At 37.1% G+C, this 27,593-nt stretch overlaps 1 protein-coding gene across 1 annotated transcript in view; it reads right to left on the bottom strand.

Moving 5' to 3' along the window:
* The window catches only part of ADCY8 (adenylate cyclase 8), a 126,917-nt gene that overhangs the window by 30,788 nt on the left and 68,536 nt on the right, over positions 1-27,593 (bottom strand). The window contains exons 6-8 of the mRNA XM_029959425.1: positions 23,143-23,301; positions 18,902-19,172; positions 6,310-6,410 (exon numbers count right to left, since the gene is read on the bottom strand). Coding sequence (XP_029815285.1) covers positions 6,310-6,410; positions 18,902-19,172; positions 23,143-23,301 — 531 coding nt within the window. The remainder of the gene's footprint in view (positions 1-6,309; positions 6,411-18,901; positions 19,173-23,142; positions 23,302-27,593) is intronic.

Here is a 27,593-nt window from a genome sequence, read left to right as displayed (position 1 = left end):
TTCCTGGCGTTTTTGCTATAAGGAGAATGATTAACCTTGAGGCTTTGAATTAAGTAATTAAAATTTCTAGTAACCTAATTGTATGTGCCAGTACTCTACAGTGATTTAATCACAATGTCTCACAGAAAAAAGTCTTTGAAAGTGGACTATCAGGGTGCTCCAGAGAGACTTCTGCACTTCCAGGCTGTACTCTCTCATTAATACTTCTGTAAAAGTGTTTTGTCTTACTGAAAACATGAAGTTTTAGATTTTGCTACAGATCACCTATCCCTCTTCTCTTTGAGTAGGGTGTAAAGCTATTTGTACACTTGTGCCCTACAGTAAGACAAATTTAGGCGTATAAAGTGGAAATAGAAGTGAAAACATCAACACAGCTCTTTTGTCATTTTTCAGTAGGTCAGTCAGGTCCACTCCCCAAAACTGAATAGACTTTATCTCAAAATACCTGAAACTCTCCTTAATTTCAGGATATTCGAATTTGGGGTTAGAAGAGAAAATTCTAAACTCATACAGATCAGAATTCAGATCTGTGGTTTGAGCCTTTTAACTTCAGCTTTCACTCTATAAAGTTTCACCATAGAGTAATAGATATGTGGCCAAGGAGAAAAGGAAACCAGATTGATTTAATGGCAGGAGAGGATACATGGACATAGCAGGACAAGTTTGAGAATAAATCTGTGTTGGAACTGGCATTTCTTAGCTCTGGCCATGTTTACAACTAATACAAAATATTTGCACTAAGGAGACACCAAAGTTGCACTGGGTATTTTATGTGAAAACTGTGATTACATCTTCCTCACAGTACTGATGTTAGTAGAAAATAACTTGAGAAAACAGGCAAAATTAAAATTTTTATATTCAAAAGCAACTTTTTTTTTTTAAAAAGTAGACATAAGTCAGTGCATATATGGGGAAATGTTGGTCATGTTGGGAGAAAAATAACATAGGAGGCATATTTGTCAAAATGAGATTTAAGTGCAGAACTGTACTCCTGTATATGTTAGCCTGCTTAATTTTGAACATTAACTTTAAAAGAATGTTCTGATTTTTAATGTCCTAATTCAGCTGTTATTATAGAAATTCAGGTACATTTAATCTGTTGGTCTTAAAGACCAACCAATGTTTGCTTAAAAATGATTCCTTTCTGATAGTCCAAACAGACAATGCCTCCTTTAAAGTGTCAGGGTGGAATAATATGCAATTTGCTCCAAATGTTTTTGTCTATCACCTGCTAAAATTAATCAAGCTAACACAGAACTATGATCAAAATATAAGATTTTGTAAACAAAATGCAAGACTCAAAATAATTTACAGTAATGTAGCTATGGCTTATATGTATAGCTACTCTCAAAACATCAGAACAAATGAGATTTGTAATGTAGGAGTCCAGAAAAGAAAATATGTTAGAAAGATAACAGATAGAAAACAAGTCTATTGCTAACAGAGGGTTTTTCATTTGGAAAATGTCTGAACTGCCATAAGTAAGATATATATGGATAAAAATATATTTTTTCATAGTACTAAACTATATTTTAAACATATTGAAATAAAATGTGAAAAATATCAATATGGAACTTCTGTTCCCAGATTAATTGAAATTAGATGAATTACACATTAACTTTTATTGAGAGCTTCCATGTGGTAATATTAACTTTGACGCTGTTCTGATGATCTACCATTGGTATGAAAAGTTTTCTTCACTTGGGTCAGCATTTCACTCCAACAAGATTTGTCAAAGTTTTATGTGTGATTTGAATACAGGACACTCCAGTTGCTCCCTAAAATGTCCCATGTTCTCCAGCAGCTTACCTGGAAGTAAAGTTTGCTTTTGAGAGAAGGAACAACATATGCAGCAAAACCAAACTGTATTATAAAAGAAAGAGTGAAGAATGAAGAAACAAAGTTTGGAGCAGGAGAAACAGATTTCATCACATGCAACTAAAAGTTTTGCGGGAAGATTCTCAGGACATGCTGAAAGTTCCAAAGTTACCAAAAAGAGACACAATGCAGTGATGTCTTGAGAGCAGCTTCTGACTATGAAAATACACAGGAATCGTATAGAATGGTTTGGGTTGGAAGGGACCTTCAAGATCATTTAGTTCCAACTCCCCTGCTGTGGTCAAGGACCACTAGACCAGGTTGCTCAAAGCTCCATCCAGCCTGGCCGTGAACATTTATAAGGATGGGAGATCCACAACCTCTCTGGGAAACCTGTTCCCATGCCTCATCACCCTCACAGTAAAGAATTTATTCCTAATATCCAATCTAATTCTGCCTTCTTTCAGTTTGAAGCCATCCCCCCTTGTCCTATCGCTACATGCCCTTGTAAAAAGTCCCTTTCTTATGGGTACTGGAAGGTCCTGAAGGGCCTCCCTGGAATCTTCTCCAGGCTGAACAACCCCAACTGTCTCAGCCTGTCTTAACAGGGAGGTGCTACAGCCCTCTGAAAGATGAGGGAATGTCAGCCAATGAATCCAGAGAAAAGTTGGACAATATGTTCATGGAGAACTAGTCAAGGGAGTCAAGAGAGCTCAACAAGAGAGCCGTGTAGTTTAGATTACAATTCACCTCAGTGCACAGCAGTCTCTTAGATTTATGCAGATAGAAGACATTTTGACTCTGTTTGACCCATTCTCCAGTGGCTATTCTTTGAACCCGGGTTATAGACACTGCACTGACAGACAGTGATGTGAGATCAATTCCTTCAGTCTCCCACGGTACAGCAGCATTTTGCAACAGCCTTCCTGCTTTACAAAGCCAGATGACTGAGAACTGATTTGGAACTGATAGTTTCTAACTATATCTGAGATGTATATAGAGAGTCTACATATGCAGATGTAGCTTACCAGTTCTGCTGACCTAGCCTGACCGAACTCTAAATGAAACCAAAGTAAGGCCTTGAAAAAGATTAGGATCAAGCCTCAAGAGGTCAGGCCTGAGGACACTAAACATGAGTTCTTCTCTTAGATTGCCCAACTCTATATGTAAGAGCCATGCTTTTGAATTAAGGTACTGTACATCTACTGTACATTTAGGTCTGTACATCTACAGACCTAAATCTGGGATATAAATCTGAAATTCAGTGTAAATACTTCAGATGCTTGAGAAACTGTGGCCTTTTATTTGTTCACAATAAATAGATAGGCAACAAGAATTCTTCCACTGTAGCTGTTCAATGGAAGATTAATGTTTTTGTCTCTTGTTTAAGCCTGCTCGATGTAAAGACAAAACTGAAGTTGGCACACTGTGACCTCCTAGATGACCAATCCAGTATCTGTGCAAAGATATTGGCAGTATGCTGATAGGATCAAGTACTGCAGAACATTTAGACAAGATTAGAGGAATTGGAACAAAAAACCATAATACTCTTCTGTCCGTGAACTTCTATCAGAACTAGGACACCTGGGTTGGATTCCCCCTTCATTCAAGATGAGATTCAAGACCAAATGGTTTTCTTTTTAGGGGTTCCCTTATTGCCAGGATAAGTGAAGTTTGAAATGAGCTTTTGCCTTCCCTCTTCATGTACAGTCTTAAATCAAGACTTGAACTAGAAGGAAAAATTATGTAAAGCAGACGATGCAGGTGTTTAAATGAACAGCAGTTTAAAGTGTGTTTCTCCTCCCCTCACAAGAATAACCCAGTAAAAAACTGACAGAAATAAGAGTAGTTCAGCAGTCTACTCTAGTATGATCTATGGCCCTTATGAGCATATAAAAAGTGCATTGCAGGAAATGAATGAAACTCCCAGGCCTCTCAGATGGAGCAGATGAATCACTGCAAGGTTGGCAATTTAACATAATGGTTTTATAGAGGATAATTAGAGTAGAAATATGGCATTAATTTATCTCACTTAGAGTAATTTACCCAACTCAATATTTCAAAGAATGAAAACTATTGTAAAGATTTTTAAATTCAGTGATGTGTCTGCCCTGTCAGCGAAAAAGTACAAATGGATCAAATGTTTATCCTCAGAGAGATATATGTAAGCTGAGATAAAATTCTGAAACTCCCATACAGAGTAGATTTCCTTCTGTTGAAATGTGATTCCCTTCTTTAACACACAGACTGAGACAAGCTACCTGGGAAACTACCTGAAGAACTTTAATAAGATATGTTTTATGATGATTTAAATAATGTTTTCTTTCACCAAATTTTCAGAAATCGCCAAAAGACTCAGCTCAAAGAAATATTCTCACATCTACTTAAGCAAATACAAAATTTCATCCTTGTTCAACAGAAATCTGAAGCATTCACTGAAAAACTCTTACATGTGAATTATAGTTAGTTGTTTCATAGAAATTATTTCCATACTACTTTACTTCACTGATATCTGGCAGAGGTATAACATATGATCATGCAGTTATCTGAAAGACTCTCTGAATCCAAATCTTGTCTTACTTTCTGCTAGTTGGTTCATTTGTTCATACCTTGAATTGCTTTTAGAACTGGAACTTAGGAAATTTGAACTTCCACATTATTTTCTCATTCAATATGTTTAAGTATATTGAAACCTTCTCATTCGAAACTCCTATCCTGCTATTTTAGGGTTGCTCATCTGTTGACAGGCATGCTTTTTAAAAACTGAAACATATTTTTTGAAGCAGAGTATCAGAATTTGAAAAATCAAGACCAAAAATTTGCTTTCTTAAGCCTTGTCAGTGATCTTCAGCTCCTGGCAGAACATAAGGACTGCCATAAAACACCCATAGGGCTCCAAAATTTCTTTCACAAAAGGGAGAGTGGTAAATATCCTTTCCCTAAATATCTTCCCTGGTTCCAGCAATCAACCTGTAAGGGCATCGTTGAGGCCAAGGCCATACTTTTGTTTATAAACCTCTGCTGATCTTTTCTGGTAGGAATTTATCTAATCTTCCTTTCAACCTAGTTGCATTTACAGCCTGTTTAACATTTAGTAACATAAAGGTCCACAGACAAAAGACTACTGGCAAGATAGGAAACCAGGCAGTGTGACTGTGTGACTCCTTCCCCCCTAATTCCAGTGGCACCAGACACACAAAAGCACCAGAATTAACAGAGATGAACCTATCCAGTTATAAAAAAATGTATTTTGATTGATATAGCAGCAGAAATCTTTTTGGAAATCAGATTAATCAGATCCATAAATCTTCTTGTACCTATTGAGGAAAAAATTAACAAACAAACAAAAAAACTAACAAGCAAAAACAGCTACCAGAAGTGAAGAATTTTGAATGTGTATTGGAAGAACTTTAAAAAAGCAGGCAAACTTACTAGTATCAGAGCAACATAGCACATAAGGAACAGCAGAAGATCAGGGTGTTTTCTCTAGCTGAGAATTACAAAACACATGGGACGCCACTGCTATAGAGTGTAGTTGTCTGCCTGCACCTAACCAACTTTGGTGTTCTTAGGCATAAACCTGGTGAATCAGGTCTTCCAGAGATGATTCCAGAAATCTTGCTGCAATACTGTATCACAATAAATGTCTCATTTCTTAATACAAATATTTTTAAAGTTACTCTATGGTCAGTGGTAAGTTAAGGTTCATCTGAGTGTTGGAAACCACCTGAGAATTATGTTCATCTGGGCATTTCCATTTTAGCACTTGCTCTATCAAAGACCAAATGGGACCAGAGACTTGTTTATAGTGGCAGTCCTGTTCTAGAAAACTGACCTCAGTCCTTGCACACACTTTTGTCACTATTAAATAGTAGACAAAAGTGCCAATTGATGGGTTTGACTCTGAAATGAGGACACAGGGGTTTCATCTATGTCACATTTTCATCACCTTGATAGGAAACTTGCTTTGGTGAGCCCCAGAGAAAAGAACAAGTGAAAACAGATCTACTAGATCACCTGCTTGCTTCTTAATAGCACAAGATTGCCTTCCCTCAGCTGGGTAATACACTTTATCAGCAACAAAGAGTACAATTTTCTTACATAGCATGTATGAAACAAAATCAAAAGAATCACTGATACCCAAGGTGGTTACCAGCCACATAGCTGAGAGGCACTGTTATAAGTCTGGATCCTGTTTCACCAGGACACACTATGACAAATTTTTGTAACTCAAAGTTCCCACTTATCTCAGTGGTCATTCTACTTGAAAAGACAATAACATAATAACAGTAGATGCTGCTGTCTTACTTGAAAACGTGTAGCTGCAGAAAATGTGACACAAAAGTCATTAATATTGCAAAAAAGTATTACCAAACACTTTTGGGGAACAAGTAGATTTTATTGGTTCATTGCACATCAAGCCTAGGAATGCTATCTTGCTGTCTCCCCAAGAGTGCCTAAAGATATATAGAGATATATTTCTGTATTTACCTGGAAGAAGGAAGTAAGCTTTGGATAGCCGTGATAAATACAAGAACAATAAATGCACACACCAAGTTTGATTTGAATACTTCATCCCGCATTTGAGAATACTAGAATAAAAAAAAACAAAACACAGAAGAGTAAATTAGCTGTTAATCCATGCAGCAGTTTCAAAAAGACTGATATATATAGGAGATGCTGAGAAAAGTGCCACAAAAAGCTAATAAATCAATAAACCTGAATTTGTTTTTTAAAATTAAACACAACAAATAAATTATTAATAAGCTGGCAAAATATTTTAACCAAGAGAGTTAAACTCTGTAATTTGCAAAACAAACTTTTTCTACTTCAAAATTATTAGCTTTATAAAGCCTCAGGAAGATATTAGGAGCTTGTGCTGCTGAGCAGAATACTAAATACTTAATATTTATTCACTTAATAAAATACTTAATAACAAGTTTTTTTCACCTGAAGACAAGCACTGAAGTCATCTGTGACTCTGCATGCATGATGGCACAGAGGTGTCTCCATGCTGGCTAAATTAAAGCCACTCTTTTTTTTTTTTTTACTTCTCTTTTTTAAGAAAAGTACAGTTTGGACATTCTCCGGCTATTTGGGATGTGGGTCATGATCTCTACATCCTAACTTATTCAGGGGCTGTGCAGAAACTTGGCAATATGGTCATTCTTCAAGGAGAAAATGAAGATAATATTATGTAAAAGACTACTTGAAATGCATTATTATTAAAATTTATTGAAAAAGTATTTTTCTCCATCATATTAAAACAATGGAAATGCTGTTCCTTTTTATGGGAATTACCAAGAAAAGGAGTAACAGATACAACCACAAACCACAAAACACAGTTAAAGTGGAAATGTGAACCGAGTCATCAACTGGTACTTATCATTGCTAATTCAGTTAAACTCCTTAAAAGTTGTTTACAGCAGATGAAGAGTAGTTCATAGACCTGTTTTTGTATTTCTCTTTATCCTATATGGATACCACTAAATTTTCTTCACCTTATAAGAAATCCCACAGAGGCTTGCCCTGGTAATTTTTCTTCCTCTGAACAATAACTCCATTTTATTTAAACTCTTGCAGTTTTGAAGGGTCTAAGAGTTACTTGGACAGAACAAAAGGAAATCAGAATCAGAGATATCATATACCAGAATCTTTCCTCAGCAATTTGGAAATAGGGTAAACTGCTGTTATAAATGCCTAGAAGGCATTATAAGTGATAAAAAGTAAAACCGGTTAAGAAATATGTCAGTGACAAACACTGAGAGAGTTCAGCTATTTTATAGCTACTTTGCTCTTGAAGGAAGATCCTCAGCTATATTCCCTACCTGGACCTTTGGTAGGGGCTTCATTTCAGCTATGAACATCTGGTCAAAGGAGTCTCAAACTCCCAAAATGGGAAAAAGGATTTTCTCTTTCCTACCCCCATTTGTTATGAGTAAGATAGGGGGGTTGTTTGTTGGTGTCTCTCATTTTGACTCCTCCTCTCCTGTGATTATACCTTGTCTCTGCTGTTGGCAGTATCACTTTGACATTATTTTTGATAGTGCTCACAGTCACCTCCACTTCACTTTGCTGCAGGAAGCACAGAGGCACTGGCCCTGATTTCATGTGCAGGAAAACAGAACTGCGTCAGTCTGTGTAAATAATAGACCAGGGCTTTTTTTGATTAGAGAAAAAAAAGGTGTGTTCCTTAAAATATAACATGAAATCCCAGCTGTTCCATAGGGAAATTATAGCAAACTAAATGAATGAAGCACAAACATAGAATGACCTGCTGCGTTGAGCGTTATGTCAAAAGGATGGATGCTGTGTTCTAATCAGTAAGAATATTGTGTTGAGGAGTTGTTGGCATCCCTAGGCAGCACTGACATAAATGATAAACATAGCAGTTCTGTAGCAGTCTACCCCTTAATGACTTGGATAAATAATTGGAGGACTGACTAAGCCTCAAGGCCCTTCAAAAGGCGTAGGAGGCATGTAGCTAACCAGAGCCATGTAGAGTGGTAGGAAGAATCATGTTGTGACCTTATCTGTAATGAAAACCTTCACTGCAACATCCCACAGACCTACCTGCACTGGAGTGACTTGCTCTTGGCATAGTGAAGGCACACCCTGCTTCCCATGGGGCTTGAGCCATTCACCTGCACTGTTGGGAGGGAACTGTTTACCTTCTGGTTTGCCCAGTCAGCTGTCTGAAACTGAGTTTGTGTGAGAAAGGCCAAGTTTCCTCTGCTGATTAATGCTGCTTATTCTCGACCCCTCCTCTTTTCCCACAGCTCTTTGAAAGGGGAGCACTGGTAATACAAGAGGCTTTACATATTCACCTAGAGAAAATGTGCACTGGGGAGTAAGGTTTTTGGGATTATCCTCAGTGATGCTTTTGACTCAGATAGGACCTTATGAATGAAATGGGAAACCATGTTTTTTTTCATCTTCAGAGCAATGACGAAAAAGCTTCTGCAGTACAGGTGAGGGACAGAATAAGATGTATCAAGAAGTCCAAGGTAGATGAAGAAATGAACTCCTGAGAAGACTAAAGGGTAGACACAGATCTAGTTGCTGACCAGTAATAGAAAAGTTGCTGAACTGGCATGGAGTTTGCCCAGTGTTTCTTGCAGAACTGGAAGTTCTTGGGTTGAAGGAAGGAGCTGATGCCCCATGTATGCTGGGATACAGCATGCAGAAATAGCAAAATTGTTCCTCTACTAATTTAATTTTTTATTTGTCTTACTCACCAGAAATTCTGAAACAGAGAAACCCAGATGTTTAATTCTAATATTTGAACTAAGAAAACCTGTACTATGAAATTCAAAGTCCTTTTGATATTTTCAGGGTGCTCACCTCTCGAAAATATATAGATGATTCACCTCTAAGACCAGTCTGATTTATAATCTAGATACAAATATGCAGGAAGATTTAGAATATGTTTATATTTAATCCAATCTTTACACTGGAAACTTTCTTTAACAAAACCCTACCAGCATGTAAATTCTCTGCCCTATATCTCTGCTTTATCCTATAAGAAAGGACATGGTATGGATATTTCCAAGTCACTGATATTAAGGTAGATCATCATGTTGATATCTTTTAATTATTGGAATCATTTGAAGTAGTAGCATATTTTCCTTATGAGCCATTACATATTTGGAAACTCTTAGTATATTTACGTGCTACCATCAGAAGCACTCTCCTATGATGAATTGCTCTATCAGCCCACATGCTATTTGTGAAAAGAACCTCTAGCAAAACTGAGAGTATATTGTCTCTAAATGACATAAAAGTGATAATGAGTGAAATAAAGGTTAGTAATGACTAGTCTATTTGAGTGAAGGATCTGTAAAGTATACCAGGTGGGGATCCTGCACAACTCCTATGAAAAATAGAGAATTACAGAATTCACGTGGAAATGCACATACTGCCTCAAGCAGATAATTCATTCACTAATGCAACCTCTACTGCTTGGTGTGGAACACAGATTTATTCTATCACTGAGAAGGACATAGAGCAATGAGATAACAGGGACTGGTTAAGCCATTATAGTGGCTTAAACTGCTGTGATATACCAGTCATTTAAATCAGTGCAAACCAGGATCTGTGATCCATGGTAGTTTTGGGCATGCCAATTCCAGAATTATTTTGGGATTGTTTTCTAACTTTTTGAAATCTCAAAGGAAGCAAAACAGAAATTTCATTGCTAGTGTAAACATGATGTCTGCAATTGTTTGATAGTGAAAAAAATCCCAAACCAAACTGAACTGTTTAAACAGAAGTCCAGTATGACTTTTCAGATCTATTCATGTCACCCCATGATCCCACATCATGGTAGTCGTGTTACTAATTCAGGAGGAAGAAATATAGTTTATTGTTCATAAGGTTACTCATTTCTCTGTCATTTGAGGTGCAGAACACTAACATAATTCTCATTGAACAAGGTTAACGCTTCTTGATCAGGATTTCAGCCATGGGCACTGGTTCTTCTGCCTACTGTAAACTGTAAAGTCTGGGGCAAGAGGTACTTACAGATAACAGAAATAAGTATTAGGCAAATGCCAGCTCTGCCTGAAAGTGTGATGGCTAAATGAGAGGGCACAACAGTCTACGTGGGGGAAGTTACTTTACTCCAGAGCTCCCTCTGACTTCAACCTGTCACTGTGCTGAACAGAAGGTGAGTGGCAGCGAATGGGAACAGCAGTGGGAGATGGGAGGGCAATAGGCACACACTGTCTGCTCTATCAGCCACTCTGCAGGGAACAGCTCAAGATGTTGGTGTAGAAGGTCATGTAAGCAGTTGCAAAATGTTAATGGCTAGAAAAACAAAAACATAATTCCAGATTGAAATGTTAGGGGTGGAGAGAGCAGAGGAAAAAGACTGCTGGAAGAGCTTTACAAGGTTCCAATTTAAACCTGAGTTTGGTTTGTTTTCTAAACAAGCAGGAAGACAGGAGAAAGTGGTAGTGATATAAGATAGCATGGGGGAAATAGCTACTTTCTGTAGGAAAATTATTCAAATATTACTTTTTTCGTGTCTGCCTGTAGACTATGGTTAAACACTAAGGTTATGAGGACAAACCTGTAATTACTGCACAGGCAAATGAGGAGGAAAGGGACATTTCCCATGTGGTCCCACAAGACATTGCTCCTGCCTACAACAAAGAGGACACTATAATTCATCTTTCCTTAATCCACATCATCCCTTTGTATCCTGTTGCATTCCCCATCATTATCTGAGCATACTAATGATGTCCCAACATCCTGAACAGAAGCAAGGAGGTTGCTGGCCAGCAGCTATCCAACTGTTCGAGGTTAGATAGAGCAAATGTACCAGAGCAAATAAAGCAGCAGTGATATTTTTTAAAACTTTACTTCTGTGTGTAATGTGAAAAAACAGCCTAATTTAGAGAATAGAAAGAGGATTCAGTCAACTTTACTGGAAAGATTTTGTGGTTTTATTACCTGTGTTTACTGGTGGGGATTAACACCTAAGGAAATACTGAACAAAAGCATCACTTTCCAAACACTGCAGCACAGTTTTTCATTGGAAATGTCATACTGGAAAGAAAATGTATCAAACCTACTAAAAATGTTAACTTTTAAATAGACCTTTTGTCATCCAGATGCATTTAAAACTTTATAAATATTTTAAATCTGACCTGTGTAATGAGATGGATTAGAGCATGGTTCTTTTTTTTTTTTTTCTCCTTAAATTACATTTAAATTGAATTCTACACTTCTCTTATAGATGTGTTTTGTGTTTTGGTGGGGTTTTTTTGTTTGTTTGTTTTCTTTTTTTCTTTGTTGTGGCTGATAATTGATATCAGCACTCCTGGATTTCCCTTCCTCTGTGTCCCTGTCAGCTTTACATGAAAGCTTTATTGAAAGAAATGTCTTCATATCTGAAGAAATGTCTTCATACTGAAAGAAATGTCTTCATATCTTCTGTTTCAGTAGATAATTATTAGTGGATAATTTGGCTTTGGCTATCCTACCTGTGTCTCAGTGTCATAAATATCCTCATGGGGAAATGGAATACTTATTTTTTTTTAACAAACATTTCTTTTTCCTTCTACTGGATTGGTTATGCAATAAGGGCTTAGATATACTTCAAGGTCTCACCAATGGGACTTCTCGAGGACTAATCTACCATAACTCAAGTGAAAAAGTCTGTTTTCCAGTGGAGGTTAAAGTGATGATGGAGAAGTGAACCTCCATGTTTCCAATTCCCCATTATTTTTATTTCTTTTCAGTCAAGTGCACATCATACTGCAGACCTGCTGTTGCTGCACTGTAGTAGCATACAAGTCAATGAAATTATTTGAGATCTGTGCAACCTCACTCACCCTGTGCCATCAGCTTTCAAGGAACATTCTCCCATTGCCTTATCTTTTTAAACTTATAACTTACATCTGGATGTAGACTGAAATAGAAACTGGTGAGATCATATTGCTGTTGAGAAGCAGCAAAGACACAAACAATATTGACCACTTAGAAGCAAATTTTAAAAAAGGATGTTTAAAACAAAGAGTTGAAGAATTAGTATTGACTTGAAAAAAACAAAGCAGCTGTCTAGAGGATATCAGAGGGATTCTATGACTAAATGAAATGAAAATATCTATATAGATATAGATATATTTTTTAATGGAAGTGTCAGTTTATTAACATGCTTAATCACTGTTAGTGACAAAGTAACCTGTCATCTGACAGAAAACTGCTTATACTTGACAGCAAGTGGAACACGGGAAATGGATGTTGCTTTCAGAAGGCAAGTTTGCTCAGTAGACTTATTTTCCAACAGTGAAATGCAGTCATTGCAGCATTATAACACCTGTATCATGACACCACGTATTATGAACTCTAGCTCAATCCCAGCTTCTGAGAACTGAAACAAAATGAAAAAGAAAACCAAAACAAGAAAACAAACAATGCAAGCCAGAACCTACAGCTTCTCTGCTTCAGTGAACATTTATTACAATTTGAGTTGTGAATAATGCAGCTACCAAGACCCAGCTACCTTATGCTCCAGGCTGGAGTCTTTAAACATCAGTGAAAAAGGCTTGATATGCTCTCTTCTCAATTTATCGCCACTCCGTAAGTCGATGGTGTGCTCTATTCGCTTGTTAATTTCCTCAGGCCCAGACTGGACATGCAAAGCTTGTGCAAGATGGTTTGGAAGCAGATTTATTGAATTTCTTGTTAGGGCAGCCAGAGTCTAGGGGAAAGCACATGCAAACAGAATAAACCTGCTGGTCCCCTTGGGTTAAAAATGCAATGTTTTAGATCATGTTGCATTGCAAACCATTACAGCATTCCATGCAATTCATTCAATGAAATCTACAGAAGTGTAAAATAATAAGTCTGTTCCACTAAACACATACAGTACATTAAGGGGATTACTTTGATGCCTTCTTTAATAGAGACTAGGAGGTTTGCTGCTGCACTGAGCACTAGGACTATATTCCCCTTTCCAAATACAGCTATTTCAATATTAGAGCATGCATGAGGGGAACAATTTTAGTAAATAGGAATGGAAAATACAGAAAACAAAAGTCAGAAAACAAAAGTCACAAAACAGGATTAATGAGGTTTTTTTTATCTTAGAGTTGCTGTATGTGTATAGTTAAGGAACAGATCAGTTAGTCAGGAGTGAAGAAGGTGACATTTCTGATTACTTCAGTGTGAGTTTTCAAATAGTATGTTCTTCTTCACTACTGGTATATGTCAGCCAATCTAGATTGCAGTTAGGCTATATGATTTAATTTAACTGTAATTCACATTATTATTTTAAATATTGTCTCAAATGCATTATTCCTTTGGTACTTCATTGACTAATCAAAAGAAAAAAAAAAGAAAATACTTTTGCCTAGCTTTGCAAAGGAATTCTAACAGAGACAGTATGAAGGGTGCTTCACCTTCAGCAAAGAGTTAGAGTTTGTTTTCATAAAGAGAATAACTCATTCCTGTTTTCATGGTATCACTTCATGACACAAACCACTGTGAAGCAGCTCTGTCCCACTTGAATAGGAAAATAAATTCTACCAGTGTGATACTCCCAATGGTTAGGAAATGTTAATGAATGAAAAGGATATAAAACTTCATACATGATAGCATAAGACATTTCAGAATTAATATGGATGAGAAATACACTTTTGCTTGAGAAAATTTATTCCATAGGTCCTTACTATAAAGACCTTCAGTTGTACCTCCTATTGGGCATTGTTGAAGCAGTTTAGGATGTATTGTCACTAGATAAACCAGTAAGGCAAATTCTTTTGGATCATACAAATGCTAGAGGGAGATTACCCTTGTTCATATTCAAACCATCCTCCCCAGATACATTCCGATGAGTCTTGGAGAGTATATTTAAACACAGGAAGGGTCTCAGGTACCCACTGCCAAACCCAAAGTGGCAACTATCCTTACAGTCCTAAAATCAAGTCCATGGACTCCATAGTCACAGGTAGTCACAGATAGTATCTCATATTCCATCTCTTCATCAGTAACTTAAGACCCCAAAATAAGGCAGAAAAGGGCATCAGGATTTAAATATTCTCTCTGTTTATGTGAAAAACAATTTTTCTGTTTGCTTAGTAAATGACTTAAATAGTGAAGGTTTGGCAAACCACTCTACTCAAATCTTCCCTTCTTCTGTTTAGCAAATCAGTATCATCAACATTTGGAGAAAAAATCAGTACCAAGGAAACTTTTCTCATACTGAAGTTTCAGATATGCCTGACTCCATATCTTAACCTTGGAGAAAACAATCCATTGAGTCAAATGGATAATACTACATTATTACACACTACACACTACTTTAGTTTAGGTTCTCCTATCTCTTTTAAAATGAGCTAAAAGTTCTTATTAATTTTTAGTGATTGAAATGGCACAAGTGGGCCTGAAGTCACTGTTAAAGGAGGAGATCACATCAGATGTTGTTGTGTACATTGATTCCTCAGAATTAGCTCATAGTTCTACTTCTCCACTGGAAACGAGGGTGGAGAAGATCCCTGATGTTTCAGCTGGGCATCGTGTTTTACTTACATGAGAAAAATAATCTCAGTTCATCCTAGTAAACAACTACATTTTGCTTCAAATTATATTTTAAGATTTGATTGATAGGAAGACTTGTCTTCAGATTGTATGAAGTGTTTTAGAATTCATGGTAGATGAACATGACATCACTACTATGTCTATGGTGCCTGTGGTATTAGTGCAAAAATAGATTCTGAACTTGCATTTATTTTCAGAAGATAACAAGGAAGTTCATATTTGTGTTTCATGGAGTTTTCTATTCCTCGCACCCATACACCTACTTAAGAAAATTGCTTCCCCGTAATTAGTAATAACAACAATGAAAAATACCATACAAATTATTGTCTCAAGAATATGTTCTAAATGCATTTTTCCTCTGTATACCCCTCTTTGCTGTGCATCTTTTAAGACTGTGTCATGTCAACATAAAGAAATATTGGTTGTTCCTATTACCTCTCCTACTCTTTTGTGAACAGCTGTATGGAAGATACAGTTGTGAATTCCACAATGGGCTTTTGAAGTTTCCTGATGCTGACAATAACCATTCATCATGCAGGAACAAACACAAGGTTCTATTAGGGAAAAGCCTAGCCAAGCTTGCATCTGAGACTGAAAGAGGATGAATGAAAGCAAACAAATAATAAAACTCCAATAGTAGACATATTTTATAGAGACTTTAAAGTGTCAGTTTAGATTAGATTTTACTTCCTTCCTGCAAAGTTTTCCTGCAATAAGTCCAAGCATCCTGTTCTCAACAAGAAGGGAAATTTTTAATCAGTGCCATTTAGAAAACTCTAGGAAGGTTTCATATTATTCTTTTTTTTTCATACTGCAAACACCAGGTTTTGGAGGGAAATAAGAAAATACAAGGTCACATCTAAAAGACAGGATGCAGGTAGGATTTAATTCAAAAGGAAGACACCTAAATGAAGGTGTCTAAAATGTCTAAACTTCTGTTACTGCCAGTATACACTCCAGATGCTGTGGTCAGCTGAGATGCCCTGGGATACCCTGGACAACAGTCAGGAACCAGGAGATGTAGCACAAGACTTAGGAACACAATGTGCTATTGGTGGGGATCAGCTGGGGTGCTCTGGGATGTCTCAAGCTGCAAAAGGCAGCCACAGTCCAGAAGCTGAATCAAGCTCTTACTCAGCATGTCTCAGCACAGGTATTCAGCACTGGGACATCAGAGTCTCTTACCTGGCCTTCTAACTGGTAGTCCAGATGATTGTGGGTCTTTTATAGGCTCCTTTTCATACAGATCATTTTAGGCTGCCTAGAGCACCATGAGTGGCATGAAATGCTTATTTTTAGGAGCTGAGCTGTGTGAGGGATCAACACCTGGGACAGTCAGTAGGCACACAAATCCAGGTCCTTTGTTCGCAATGCCACCCTTTTGTTTAGACTTGCCTGCCATTTTGGCAGTCTTTTGGTATAATTTTTGTGAATTTTTAAGATTCACTGCAATCACTAGTAAAATATGCTTATAGAAGACTTTCTATGTATGGGTTTTTTTCCTAATTCACATCATTAAAGGCCCACCAGGTGCCTCCAGCACCACTCACACTGATCATATTATGCTTTCAACTACTCTTTTTGTAAGGCACACAGAAGAAATCCAACTTTATCAACAATTAATTCATTTTAGGGGAGGCCTTCACTCTCTTGACATAAAATAACTTCTGTCCAACTTTCTTATTTTAAGAAAGATGCCCAGACCCTTATTTCAATAACAGAAAAATCCATCCATATTGGCCATGTCTGAATTTTAGAGGAGACACTTGCACCCTTGGTTTATCTCACCATTAGCACCAGGGCACCTCACCAGGGCACAGGGTGCTAAACGTGCTGTGGACAGATGTAGTTTTTGTTAATATCTGTGACTGCCTACATAAGAAGTGCTTATTCTGTCCCTTACTCGTATCAACACATCTTCAATGTTCCCTTCTCCAATATCAACACTGACCTAGGCTGCTCATAGAAAATGAGTTTGAGGTAATGAGCATGGATTGGGATGAATTTGAGTTTGGTATGAGAACTCAACAAAGACTTTGCCTTTTCACGTGCTTCCTAACATAACTACAGCTAAAAGTAATATACATGTAATCAGTTTTGCTCAAAATTTGTTGTAACTTACACGGGGTAAAGAAATAATTTAAATGCTATTGGCAAATATTCAAACACACAGAAGTGATTCATTGTTGGGTTGCTGCTATTAGGATTCTCAAAGCCTGCTGCTGACAGTGACCTTTAAGCTGCATAATTAATGTTATTAAATGCTTATTCTGTCCAAGACTGACATACCTCTGGAAAAAGCTACTATATCCTAGTATAATTTAAATCTATCATCTGAATTTTGAGCTGAAATACATTATTTATGAGCAGTACTCTCTATTTTCTCAGCTGTAAATTGAAAATTACATAACAATTGAATCATACATGGAATAGCAGATTTTTAAAATCTTATCTCCACCAAAAAGCTTATTGTAAAACTGTATTATAAAAAATTACATCTGTTTCCAACACAAACCCAAGTTCTTAAAAAACAGTGAGAAACTGCTCTAAAAATGGGTTGTTTATTGCCATGAGACAAAAATATGCTTTAAAGCAACTGTTTAGCTATACCCATTTCAATTATTTTTGTGGCCTTTTTACTAGTATGGTGCAGGAGTTGTTCAATAATTCAATAAAGCACGAGTACTTTCTTTCATTCCTTGTCTTTGTTAGCATCAAGGTCATGTTTAGATGAGAAAACGATCAATGAAATGATAGCCTACACCACATAGATTTTTTTGAACTACAGAAATTGGAATATCTTAAAGGGAAATAAGAAGAAATAGAGAGAGATCAGGAGATATTCACAGCAACATGCACCCATACCTCTATTACTAATGAAAGGAGAATATACAGACAGGTAACAAGATACAGAGAATACTAAATGGCAGCATACATGCAGATACACAGATGTACAGAACATATATAAAACAGGTGTTTTGTATAAACTATGCCATGCTCAATTTCAGTTTGAAGAGATGAAGACACTGCCATGGGCTGATTGATTGTGAAATTTTATCACTTCTGAGCACATTTGTAAGAAGCAGAAGACAGCTGACAAAGCAAGACCTCCACACAACAATGCTTGAGGTTCAACAGACAGTTCAGACAAGTAGGAATAAGGTTGTGCAATAGAAGAAAGAATGTATCATGTCATTACAGGTCTCTCAAAGAAAATGGAAGAAAGCTTCAGCTGGCCTTGCTTCATAAAGAGTTATCGATCTTTCAAGTGCAGTGAAAAAGAGTGGAGTCTGAGGGCATTTTAACCTTTTCATCTTTAATTCTTCTAACCAAGCAGACTTCATAAAATGATTTTTATTAGTGTACAAGAATTTCTGGTTGCCAGGGTGCTAGCAATTAGCCACACAGTGTTTTTGGAAAAGATCTGATCAGGACCAGTTGTTATTATCTCATATTTCTATTGAGCTACACATGACATTAGAGACTAATTCATCTGTTAGTGAACCTTAACTGTGTCTTAGAGTATGAGGTTTTAATGTTTTTTTGTGAAAAAAAGTGGAAAAACACACACCTGTTTTCACAAGATGCTTTTTAAAGGTAGATCTTTTTCTTTCCCTCATATATTAATAACTTATACTATGCTTTTGGCAAAGCATCATTTCCCTCATCCCCTTGAGAACAGTGCAGTGAAACCATACAATGAGATATACACTTTGACTAGAATGTCCCAGCTAGTTTAGTAACATTAGCTTTGTTTTTAATTTACTTTTTCATGGACTGGTTCAATTAAAACTAAGCTGTGTGGTATTTAATTTTAGTTGGAAAAGAAAAAACAAACCCAAAACCTCTGGTCCACTGGCATTTCCCCAGTTCAGAACAATTGAATTGCCTTGAAACAATTTGTTTAATCCTCCGCTTTTACAGTACGTGTTAGAATAAAAGTTAAAGATGAATTTGTCTCCTCTGAGGCCTCCATTATTAAAGTGCACTCAAACATGCATTCATACTTGATGACATTAAAGGCAGTTTGACTTACGTTTTGTTTTCCCACTATGTTATCAAATGGAAGTTCAGGGCTCCAGGATCCTTCGGTAAACGTAGCTCCACTGTTTCTCCTGTCAGAGGAGCTGACAGCCTCTTTCACAATATCTTCAGGCAAAGTCAATAGACTCTCCTCAGGTTGTTTAATTAAATAAGTCTCAATGTTATGCTTCCTCAAGAATTCATTACGCTCTTTGCCATGCCCTTCTTCAACTTTATAATCCCCATTCAGGCAGTCCAGAGTGGCTTTGGAGATGTGAATTCTCCTGCATAAGTGAAATAAGGAGTAGCAAATACTGATTGTGCTCTAGTATACACAGGTAAGAAGGAGTTTTTGAACTCTGCACAGTGTTTAACATCATGGATAAATAGAAGGGATTCTATTGTATACCATATTTTCTATGCAGAAAATTAAAATAATGTGTTCAAAACCAGGAACTTCATTTGAGGGCAAGTACTCTGAAGACATGTTCACATCAATAGGATCTCATAAATGGACAAAGTCCTGTCACAGGAAAAAGCCCATTGACATTCACACTTGACACCTTTACTCACAGTAATTCTTTAAAGGGAGACCTTCCTGAGTAAAATGGTATTCAGAGTAAACAAAAATTGGCACTTCATATGGTGAAAGAAAAATATATGGTATGCATTAGACCAATTTATGTGACGTTCTTTAATTTCCTTCTGTTACCTGAGGTAGCTTAGACATTGAAATTAGTGATGTGATTGCACCTGTGGTAAATTAGGGAAATAGGGAAATTATACAAAGGCAAGTGTGGTAACAATTTCTGTTAAGAGATTAAGCAATGAACTCAAAAAGCTTTGGCAAAAGTGAAGTTGAATTTAAGAGCTCAGATTTTGCAACAACATGGTAGGAATTTAGATGTCTTCCAACTAAATCTGGTGGGGGCTTTCTTGTTTCTATTTTTGAGAAATCTTCAAGTTCATACATGTAGGATAAATTGTAGACACCTCTAAAGCACATGAACATGGACAGCCATGCTATACTTCACAATGCTGCATCATAAATGCAGTAAGAGTTGCTCATTAGACATTTATCTAACTCAAGCAAATAGTTGCAGTGATCTTTAAACTGGTTCATTCTTTAAACTTTGTGTGCATGGTACTTTCTGAAATACAGACTTGCATATAGATTCCTAAAATTTAGAGTCAGGTAAAATTCTTGATCGCTCCTTTATGACACACACTGAGGTGCTTTTCTGAGGCACCAGACTTTGGTTTATCTCCTGTGAAGGAAATGGTGTTAGCATGCCCCTTGGTAACTTCCTTCTGGAACTTACAGGATGCTATTACAGGGTTAAATTCATATTGATGGAGTAAAAGACTATAATCTGTAAGTGCATGTATGATGTGCATGTATTTTCAGAAAATAAAGTGCGGATTGTCTTTAAGCAGTGTGAAGCTGCCAGGAGTGTTTATGTGGAGCATTAAATATCAGTATCTAGTTAAAAGATCAAAACTTTGTATCCCAGCCAATTTTAAACCTGTCTCAGCATCCCTTGTTTTTCCCAGGTCTTGTACATCTTTCTCTCTCTGAAATCATGCTGTTATAATGACCACAGAGATAAGTAGTATTTTGTAGTCAAATATCAGTAAAACTACAATAAAACCAACTAAAAATGTTTCTCAAATACAAGTAACTTTTGGCCTGGACTTTAAAGGCAGAGTATAACACCTCTCGGAAAGACAAAACATTTCCTAATTCTTATAAATCCAAATAGATTAAATTGATTTAAGTAAAGTACTAACATAAAATTAAAGAAAAAACAAAACAAAACAAAACAACAAAAAAAGAAAGTGATACATTAGTTGCCAAGGTGACTATCTTTGTGCTTAATTTCAACTAATATAATTTGGGAGTGTTATATTATACAGCCCTGAAATATGGATTTTTTAATGGAAATGATAACAGTTTTAAACAGAGTGTGGAGATAGGTATTGATGCAATATCCTTAAATGGAACAAATATTAATAAATAGTTGGTAGATTAAAAAAGTATGTTCTGGTTTCACCTTTTGCACTGCTTGCTTAAAAAACTTAAAATGTGTAATGGACAGACATCTTTCTAATTTTAGACAAATATAGTACACAGGGAACCTGAGTACTGAAGTCGAAGATTATAGACTGTCCTACTGTGGAAAGCATATCAGGCCCAAAGTGTTAGATGAAACCTGTCATTGAAACATCCTGGAAAATTATTTATTAGGTTTTATGTAACTCAATACCATAGATGAATATCTTCATACACCAGGCAAAGACTATCAGAAGACAGGACCCTGGTAGAAAAATGTCACTGAAATAACACTGTAGGATCTTATATGGTTTCCTTCTCAGGTGCTGTGGACACTTTTTTTTCCTCTCAGAAAAACAGAAATGACTACTTTTTTTCAGTGCTCATAGTTGCCTTCTCCCATGGCTTATGCTGCTTCATCAGGGGCAATCTCTCCCCACATCACCCATGCCCAGGAGGTCTCAGGGTGACATGCAGCCATTGAGGGAAAGAGCTGGGCCCCTTCTTTCATGTTCCCAGACTCAGTGGAAGTATCTTCCCCATCCTGAGCTGCCTCCCTCGACTATGCCCTCAGGAAAGGGCTGTGGTTCATCTTTGCTCTTGTTTCACACTGTGGGAGCAGGACCGGTCATAATCCCAGGGAAGTATTTCTGGTGAAGCAGCTCTGGGAATGGGAATGACTTTGGTATTATGACAAGCAGGGGGATTTGAATGCTGGCAACAGAAAGAAGTAAAGAGAGGCTGAAATGAACTTAAGTGCTCTATTAAATCTGCTCTGTGCACTAGGAAACTCTGATGTAAACCACTATTCTAAGGGACTTCGTGGATTGCTGTCATATACAGGCTTTGTTGTGCTGACACACTGATACCCAGGAGTGGAAATCACTCTGCTCTGATAGACTGAAACCCAGCCAGGCATCTTATCTACAGCAAGATTGTGCATTTTCTGGGTTATTCATTAATAACCATACAACTTGCACACGTTAACAGCAACAGACTATGCTTTTCGCAGGTGCGGATAGTGAAACTTAGATGATTTGTCTGCTCATGTTAACAAAGCAGCACCTTAGTCATCTAGGGCTACCAAGTGGGATAAGCAGCAGGCAATGAAATTTTTTTTGGAAAATTTATGCACCAGTGGCATATGCAGAGTACAGAAGTTGTTCTCAGAACATGTAGTGTTTCATTTTCTGCTGATTCCAAGAATATATATTAATGTAAAGGTTTACTATATAGAACTGTGGAAGGGGCCTGCATTTGCAAAATATGAAGCAAATTTCCTTCCAACTTCCTGGGAACATGACAGCTTTGACAGATCCTGATGTGTGTGTAGGGAGTAGAGCACATGACTCAGTTTTGATGACTTAAAATCTCTGTCATTCAAGGTGACAGCATCACTTAGACTTTTTCCACATAAAGCTGTTTGCTGCTATTACTTCTAAATTCCATGGCTAAAAATTGAATTGTATAGGTGATATTTTTCTACATCTTTCATCAATGGAAAGTGGAACTGAAAACGAACAGAAGATTTCTGCAATCACTACTATTGCTTCAGATTTAGGATTTGCACCTTCCAAATTAGTGTGATATATAGACCATGTCAGGCAGAAATACATTCAACTTCCAGGTGAATCATCTGCATCAGACACTCAGACACAGAAAAACCAGGCAGCTCAATGGAAAAACATACATTTTCACATACAGACAGGTTGAGAAAAATGTCTCAAAACATCTACTAAAGCATCAAATTATTTAAAAGACTACCTGGAGAGCCTGCTGTTCATAATAACTTGTTACTAGCATATTGACCTATGAACACATAATTCTTCACACACTTTGTGCATTATGAGATAAAAGAAATTATAGCCTTGTGCCTCATAATAGCATTTGAATGCAAAGGATGAGAGAATGAATCCTGGAAAACCTCATGGTCAACTCCGAACTGGGAAATTTGGTCTACCTCTGAGTATTATATGGGCTGAAAACAAAAATTGATCTTTTTAAGAAAATCAAGGTTGGTAAAGAAAAATAAATATTTTTGTCCTGTCTTTCCAAATGCCTGAGCAAGCTGACCATTTCTACCATTTTTGATTATAGGTCATAGTTGATGAAATAACGTAAGACAGTTAATCTGTTGGCAAGGTTAACGGTGTAATGTGTTGGCAATGTTTTCTGACTGTGGGAAATACACCTTGTCTTACCCAGGAATTCCACCTGACTCGAGTTTGTTTGCGATATCCACGTCCCATGACCAGACATCAAACTGCCACTTCCGCAGGCCCAGCACTCCACACAGAACCGATCCCGAGTGTATCCCTATTCTCATGTCGATGTCATGCTTCGTTCTCGACCTTACATATCTGTTTAACAAAACACAAAAAGAAAGAAAAAAGACCATATGAGAGTATATGCCACAGTTTTCCATATCTTTTAGAAAAGGGTATGATGTAAAATGATGTCAACTTGTTGTAAAGTGCAGCCTAGCCTGTAAAATGAAGAGATAACTTTCTAGGTAGCAAAGTACAGGTAGGGATAAACTGGCTCTAAAAGCCAGTTTATCATTAAGCACTTAATTGCATGAATGGCTCAGTAGCACACGTATTATCCTGGTTAGATAGAAAGAGAAAGATAGGGAGAGAAAAAGATGCCTGCGTGAAAGTATTTTGTTGGACTTATTTAATCCTTTAGCTTGGAATTATAAAAGACAGATCAGGAACAGTATGAAAACTATTTTAATGAAATCTGTGTATGTTTTTATTATCTACTGTAGTTTTTGAATTATTTTCAAATTTTCAAAAATGTTATTTTATTGATTGGAATTTTCCAGAGTTACTTTTTGTGCAAAGTTTAATTATTTTTAATAGATTTGACCAGAATAACATTTGCTCTGTTGTGATAACAGTGTAAGTTTAAAATCAGTTTCTTCCATTCTGTGTGATGGCAAAGACCATTTCACCTCTCAAAAGTAAACACAGGTGGGCATATTTGTTAACAGTCTCAGAAGAGGGACTTTGTCACAGCACTGTTTTCAAGTAATATGTCTGTTGATTATAAAGGGAATGTTACTGTGTTAAAATAGTATCTTCCTCTTCTGATATGAGATCACAGATATTGTACACAGAGACAGGCACTTTAATTGGTGTCTTAGACCCAGGAATAATTCTTCTAAATCAGTATTGAGATATATCAGCACATCAGTGACAGACACCATCAGGTTAATGTTTGGGCTCGACAACAATGGTTGGGCTCTTTGGAGTCAACCTCTTCTCCCAGGGAACTAGCGAAGAGGAAATGGCCTCAAGATGTGCCAGGGAAGGTTCAGGTTGGGTGTTGGGAAAAAATTCTTCCCTGAAAGAGGGTTCAGCATTGGAACAAGCTTCTCAGGGAAGTGGTGGAATAACGATCCCTGGAAGTGTTCAAAGAACGAGTAGGCATTTTGTAATAGGGTTTAGTGTGCATGGTGGTATTGGGTTGAAGGTTGGACTAGATGATCCCAGAGGTCTTTTCCAACCTTAGTGATTCTGTGATTCTATCACCTTGGGAAGTTCACAACTAAAATAATTGAACTGTATCCACTGGGATGACAAAAACACCACTTTTCTAATTCTGTCTGTGTGACAATAATTATTTGCACCAGAAATAGTGTTAGAGTTCGTGTTCATTAATATTTGAAGAGTGTGCTGAGGATAATAAAATCATGCTGCTACTGTTGCTCTACAAACAAAGCTGCTGTTTCTCTGTAGAGACTCTCAGTTCTGTGGTCACTGAAGTCAACAAAAGCACAGCAAGATCACACCACAGAGCAGACAAAGAATAAATAGCTCTATTTCACAACTCTGAAGCTAACTGCCACTGCCTCAGATGCCTCAGTCATGACCTTGATAGATTTTCTCTAGAAGAGAAAAGGGTAAATTTCTTACTGCATTCAATATTTGGCCTTTCATTGTTGCAAAGGAGCATCAGTTCGGTTTGTAAGGGGAAAAAAAAACAAAAAAGAGAGTTCTAAAATGGAGAGAAACAAGTTGTATAACTGTGAAGAATTGAAAATAAGAAATTAATCTTTATTTCCCTTTCCTGAATATTATGAAAGCTTGGAGAAAGGCAGGTATATGATAAGTCCCAGTGCATTTGTTTGCCTACAAAAAGATCCATTCATTTTATTAGGAAGTCCACATATTTCAGATATCTAAAAGAAGATTTTAAAAAGTTGACCATAAAATAATAAAAAAGAAGCTTTGAGATGGAATTTATCTGTGTTCTAATACTTTGAGTTCATAATATTCATTTACAAATTTCTTTATTACTTTGCAAGCTAGAGGGCTTGAAATATCAAAATGAAACAAACAAACACCTGTCTCTGGAAGATGGGATGTGGAACAACTCCTCCACACTGAAACACTTTGTAAGAACAGCTAAGAGAAGTGAGACCACTGTGATTTGTAATCTGTTTTGAAGAATTTTTATATTGTAAAAAAATACCTAAACTAACACTCATAACTGTCAGAGGAATTATCACACAACTCCCTACATGATTATTTCCCCAGCCTGCCTTTTTCTTTTGTTCAGACTAAGATAATTATTTCTTGTTTTATGTCTGATTTCCTTATCTTGAAATAAAAGCTAACTGTATCTATGGGAATTGAGCAAGAAACTTTTCATTGAAAAATGCACTCAGTAAGAGGACGTTACATTTAATAAAATGTTTTAATACCATATATTTATGTAATCTTCCCTACACATATACAGACACACACTCTATTTTACCAATTTATGTTTTAAGTAATAAAGCATTTGATTGCCAATAAACATTAGTATTTAACATTGGACAAATACTAGCACTGGGCAATCATCAATGGTATGGAATTTAGCAAGTCCAAATGCCTGATGGAGTAACACTGGGCGCGAATGCAAACTGAGGGAGCAGTGACTGGAGATCAGCCCTGCAGAAAGGGGTCTGGGCAGCAGCTCAACAGGAGCCAGCAGTGTGCCCTGGCAGCCCAGAGGGCAAATCCCATCCTGGGGTGCATCAAACACAGCATGACCAGCTGGACAAAAGAGAGGATTGTTCCACTGTGTTCAGTGTTGGTGTGGCCTCACCTGGAGCCCTCTGTGCAGTGCTGGGACCCACCTGTTAAGAAGGACGTGACTGCCCTTGAATGCATCCCAAGGAGCACAGCAAAGCTGGTCACAGGGCTGGAAGGCACATCCTGTGAGGAGCAGCTGAGGGCTCTGGGCTTGTCTAGTTTGGAGAACAGGACCCTGAGGGGGGACCTCATTGCTCTCTACAGCTTTCTGAGGAGGGGGCAAAGGGAGGTGCTGAATGTTTCTCACTAGAATCCAGTAATAGATTACATGGGAATGGTCCAAAGCTGCATCAGTGGAGGTTCAGCCTGGACATTAGGAAACATTTCTTTACCAAGATAATGGTCAAACTGTGAAATAGGCTTAGAGAGGTGTTAATGTCCCAAGCTTATCAGTGTTTAAGAGACATCAGTCAAGGTCCTATCCCTCTTGCCTTATCTCTTGTCTTTCACAGTTTCACAGCAACTCTTTCTGTGTGCTGCTCAGGTGATATTAGACCTCAGCTCCTCATCAGTTGACTGTGGATTTGGCTCCCTGCCTCCAGCCTTTGGCTGAGGGACATTCTGTTTCTCTGCTGTAGTGCTGGTGAGGCTGCAGGGCCCTGTCTTTGGATCCTCCTCTGACTCGTCCTGCACAGCAATGTGCTCTCATGTTGATAGATGGGAAACTAATTGCATGAGGGGACCTGCCTGCATGGAGCCAAAGGCAGTCTGAGATATATTTAAAAAGCCTTGTCCAGGATTGAATCAAAGCACAAGACTGATCTAGTATGGCTCCTATTACTTTATTATTTGCAACGTAAGAAAGAGCAGAGCTGTTGAAAAACTGTTTAACAGTTAACCTTTTGTTGTAAGGTATTAAACTGAATAAAGAATAAGTGGTTGTAGTTTAAATGTGAGGGGATTAATATGTAAAAAGCCATGGAATTATAAGTATTCTTTTTCTTTAAAATTCAGAGTGGTATGGGGTAAAACAGATTTCTGAATTATGTAAATAAGGGGGCTTCATCATGGTCAGATCCAACTCCCTTATAGCCAGACTACCACCTAGTTTAGGAGGTCTTGTTTATTATAACTATAGGAAAAAAGCACTTAAAACCTTTGAGACAATAAAGCTTGGATCACCTTCATCAATAGTGGTAGCTCTAATTCATTCAGAAAAAGCTTTTCATAAATAATAGCATGTACTAGGTACTGAAAAAATGAACAGAGTTCATTTTGCATAAGCTCAGGTGTTCCACATCTTTTAGTTCTCTCTCTTAAATTTATTCAACTGTCAATGAAACTTCTAATTAAAAAAAATGTATTTGTTTCAACTACTTTACAGCTCTCTGCAAATACTTTGACAAAGTGCATGCATGAAGATGCATTATTGATGATCTATAAAGCAGCCCTGTTTAGTTCACAAGTGGTTTGACATCTTATCCAGGATGAGGTAACCGTGACTGATGTTATTCATGCCATTCATCTAATTTTAGTCCAGAAAGTGATAAAAAAAAATAATTGATTTTAATTGGATCTTGACATTTCCTTCTGGTCATCATTCAATCAATCAAATATTCTTTCAATCA

Source organism: Manacus vitellinus, unplaced genomic scaffold, assembly GCF_001715985.3.
Source record: "Manacus vitellinus isolate BGI_N305 unplaced genomic scaffold, ASM171598v3 scaffold_1_pilon, whole genome shotgun sequence".
NCBI lineage: Eukaryota > Metazoa > Chordata > Aves > Passeriformes > Pipridae > Manacus > Manacus vitellinus.
The sequence above is the reverse complement of the archived record's forward strand: the minus strand, read 5'-3'. Positions and strand labels throughout refer to the sequence as shown.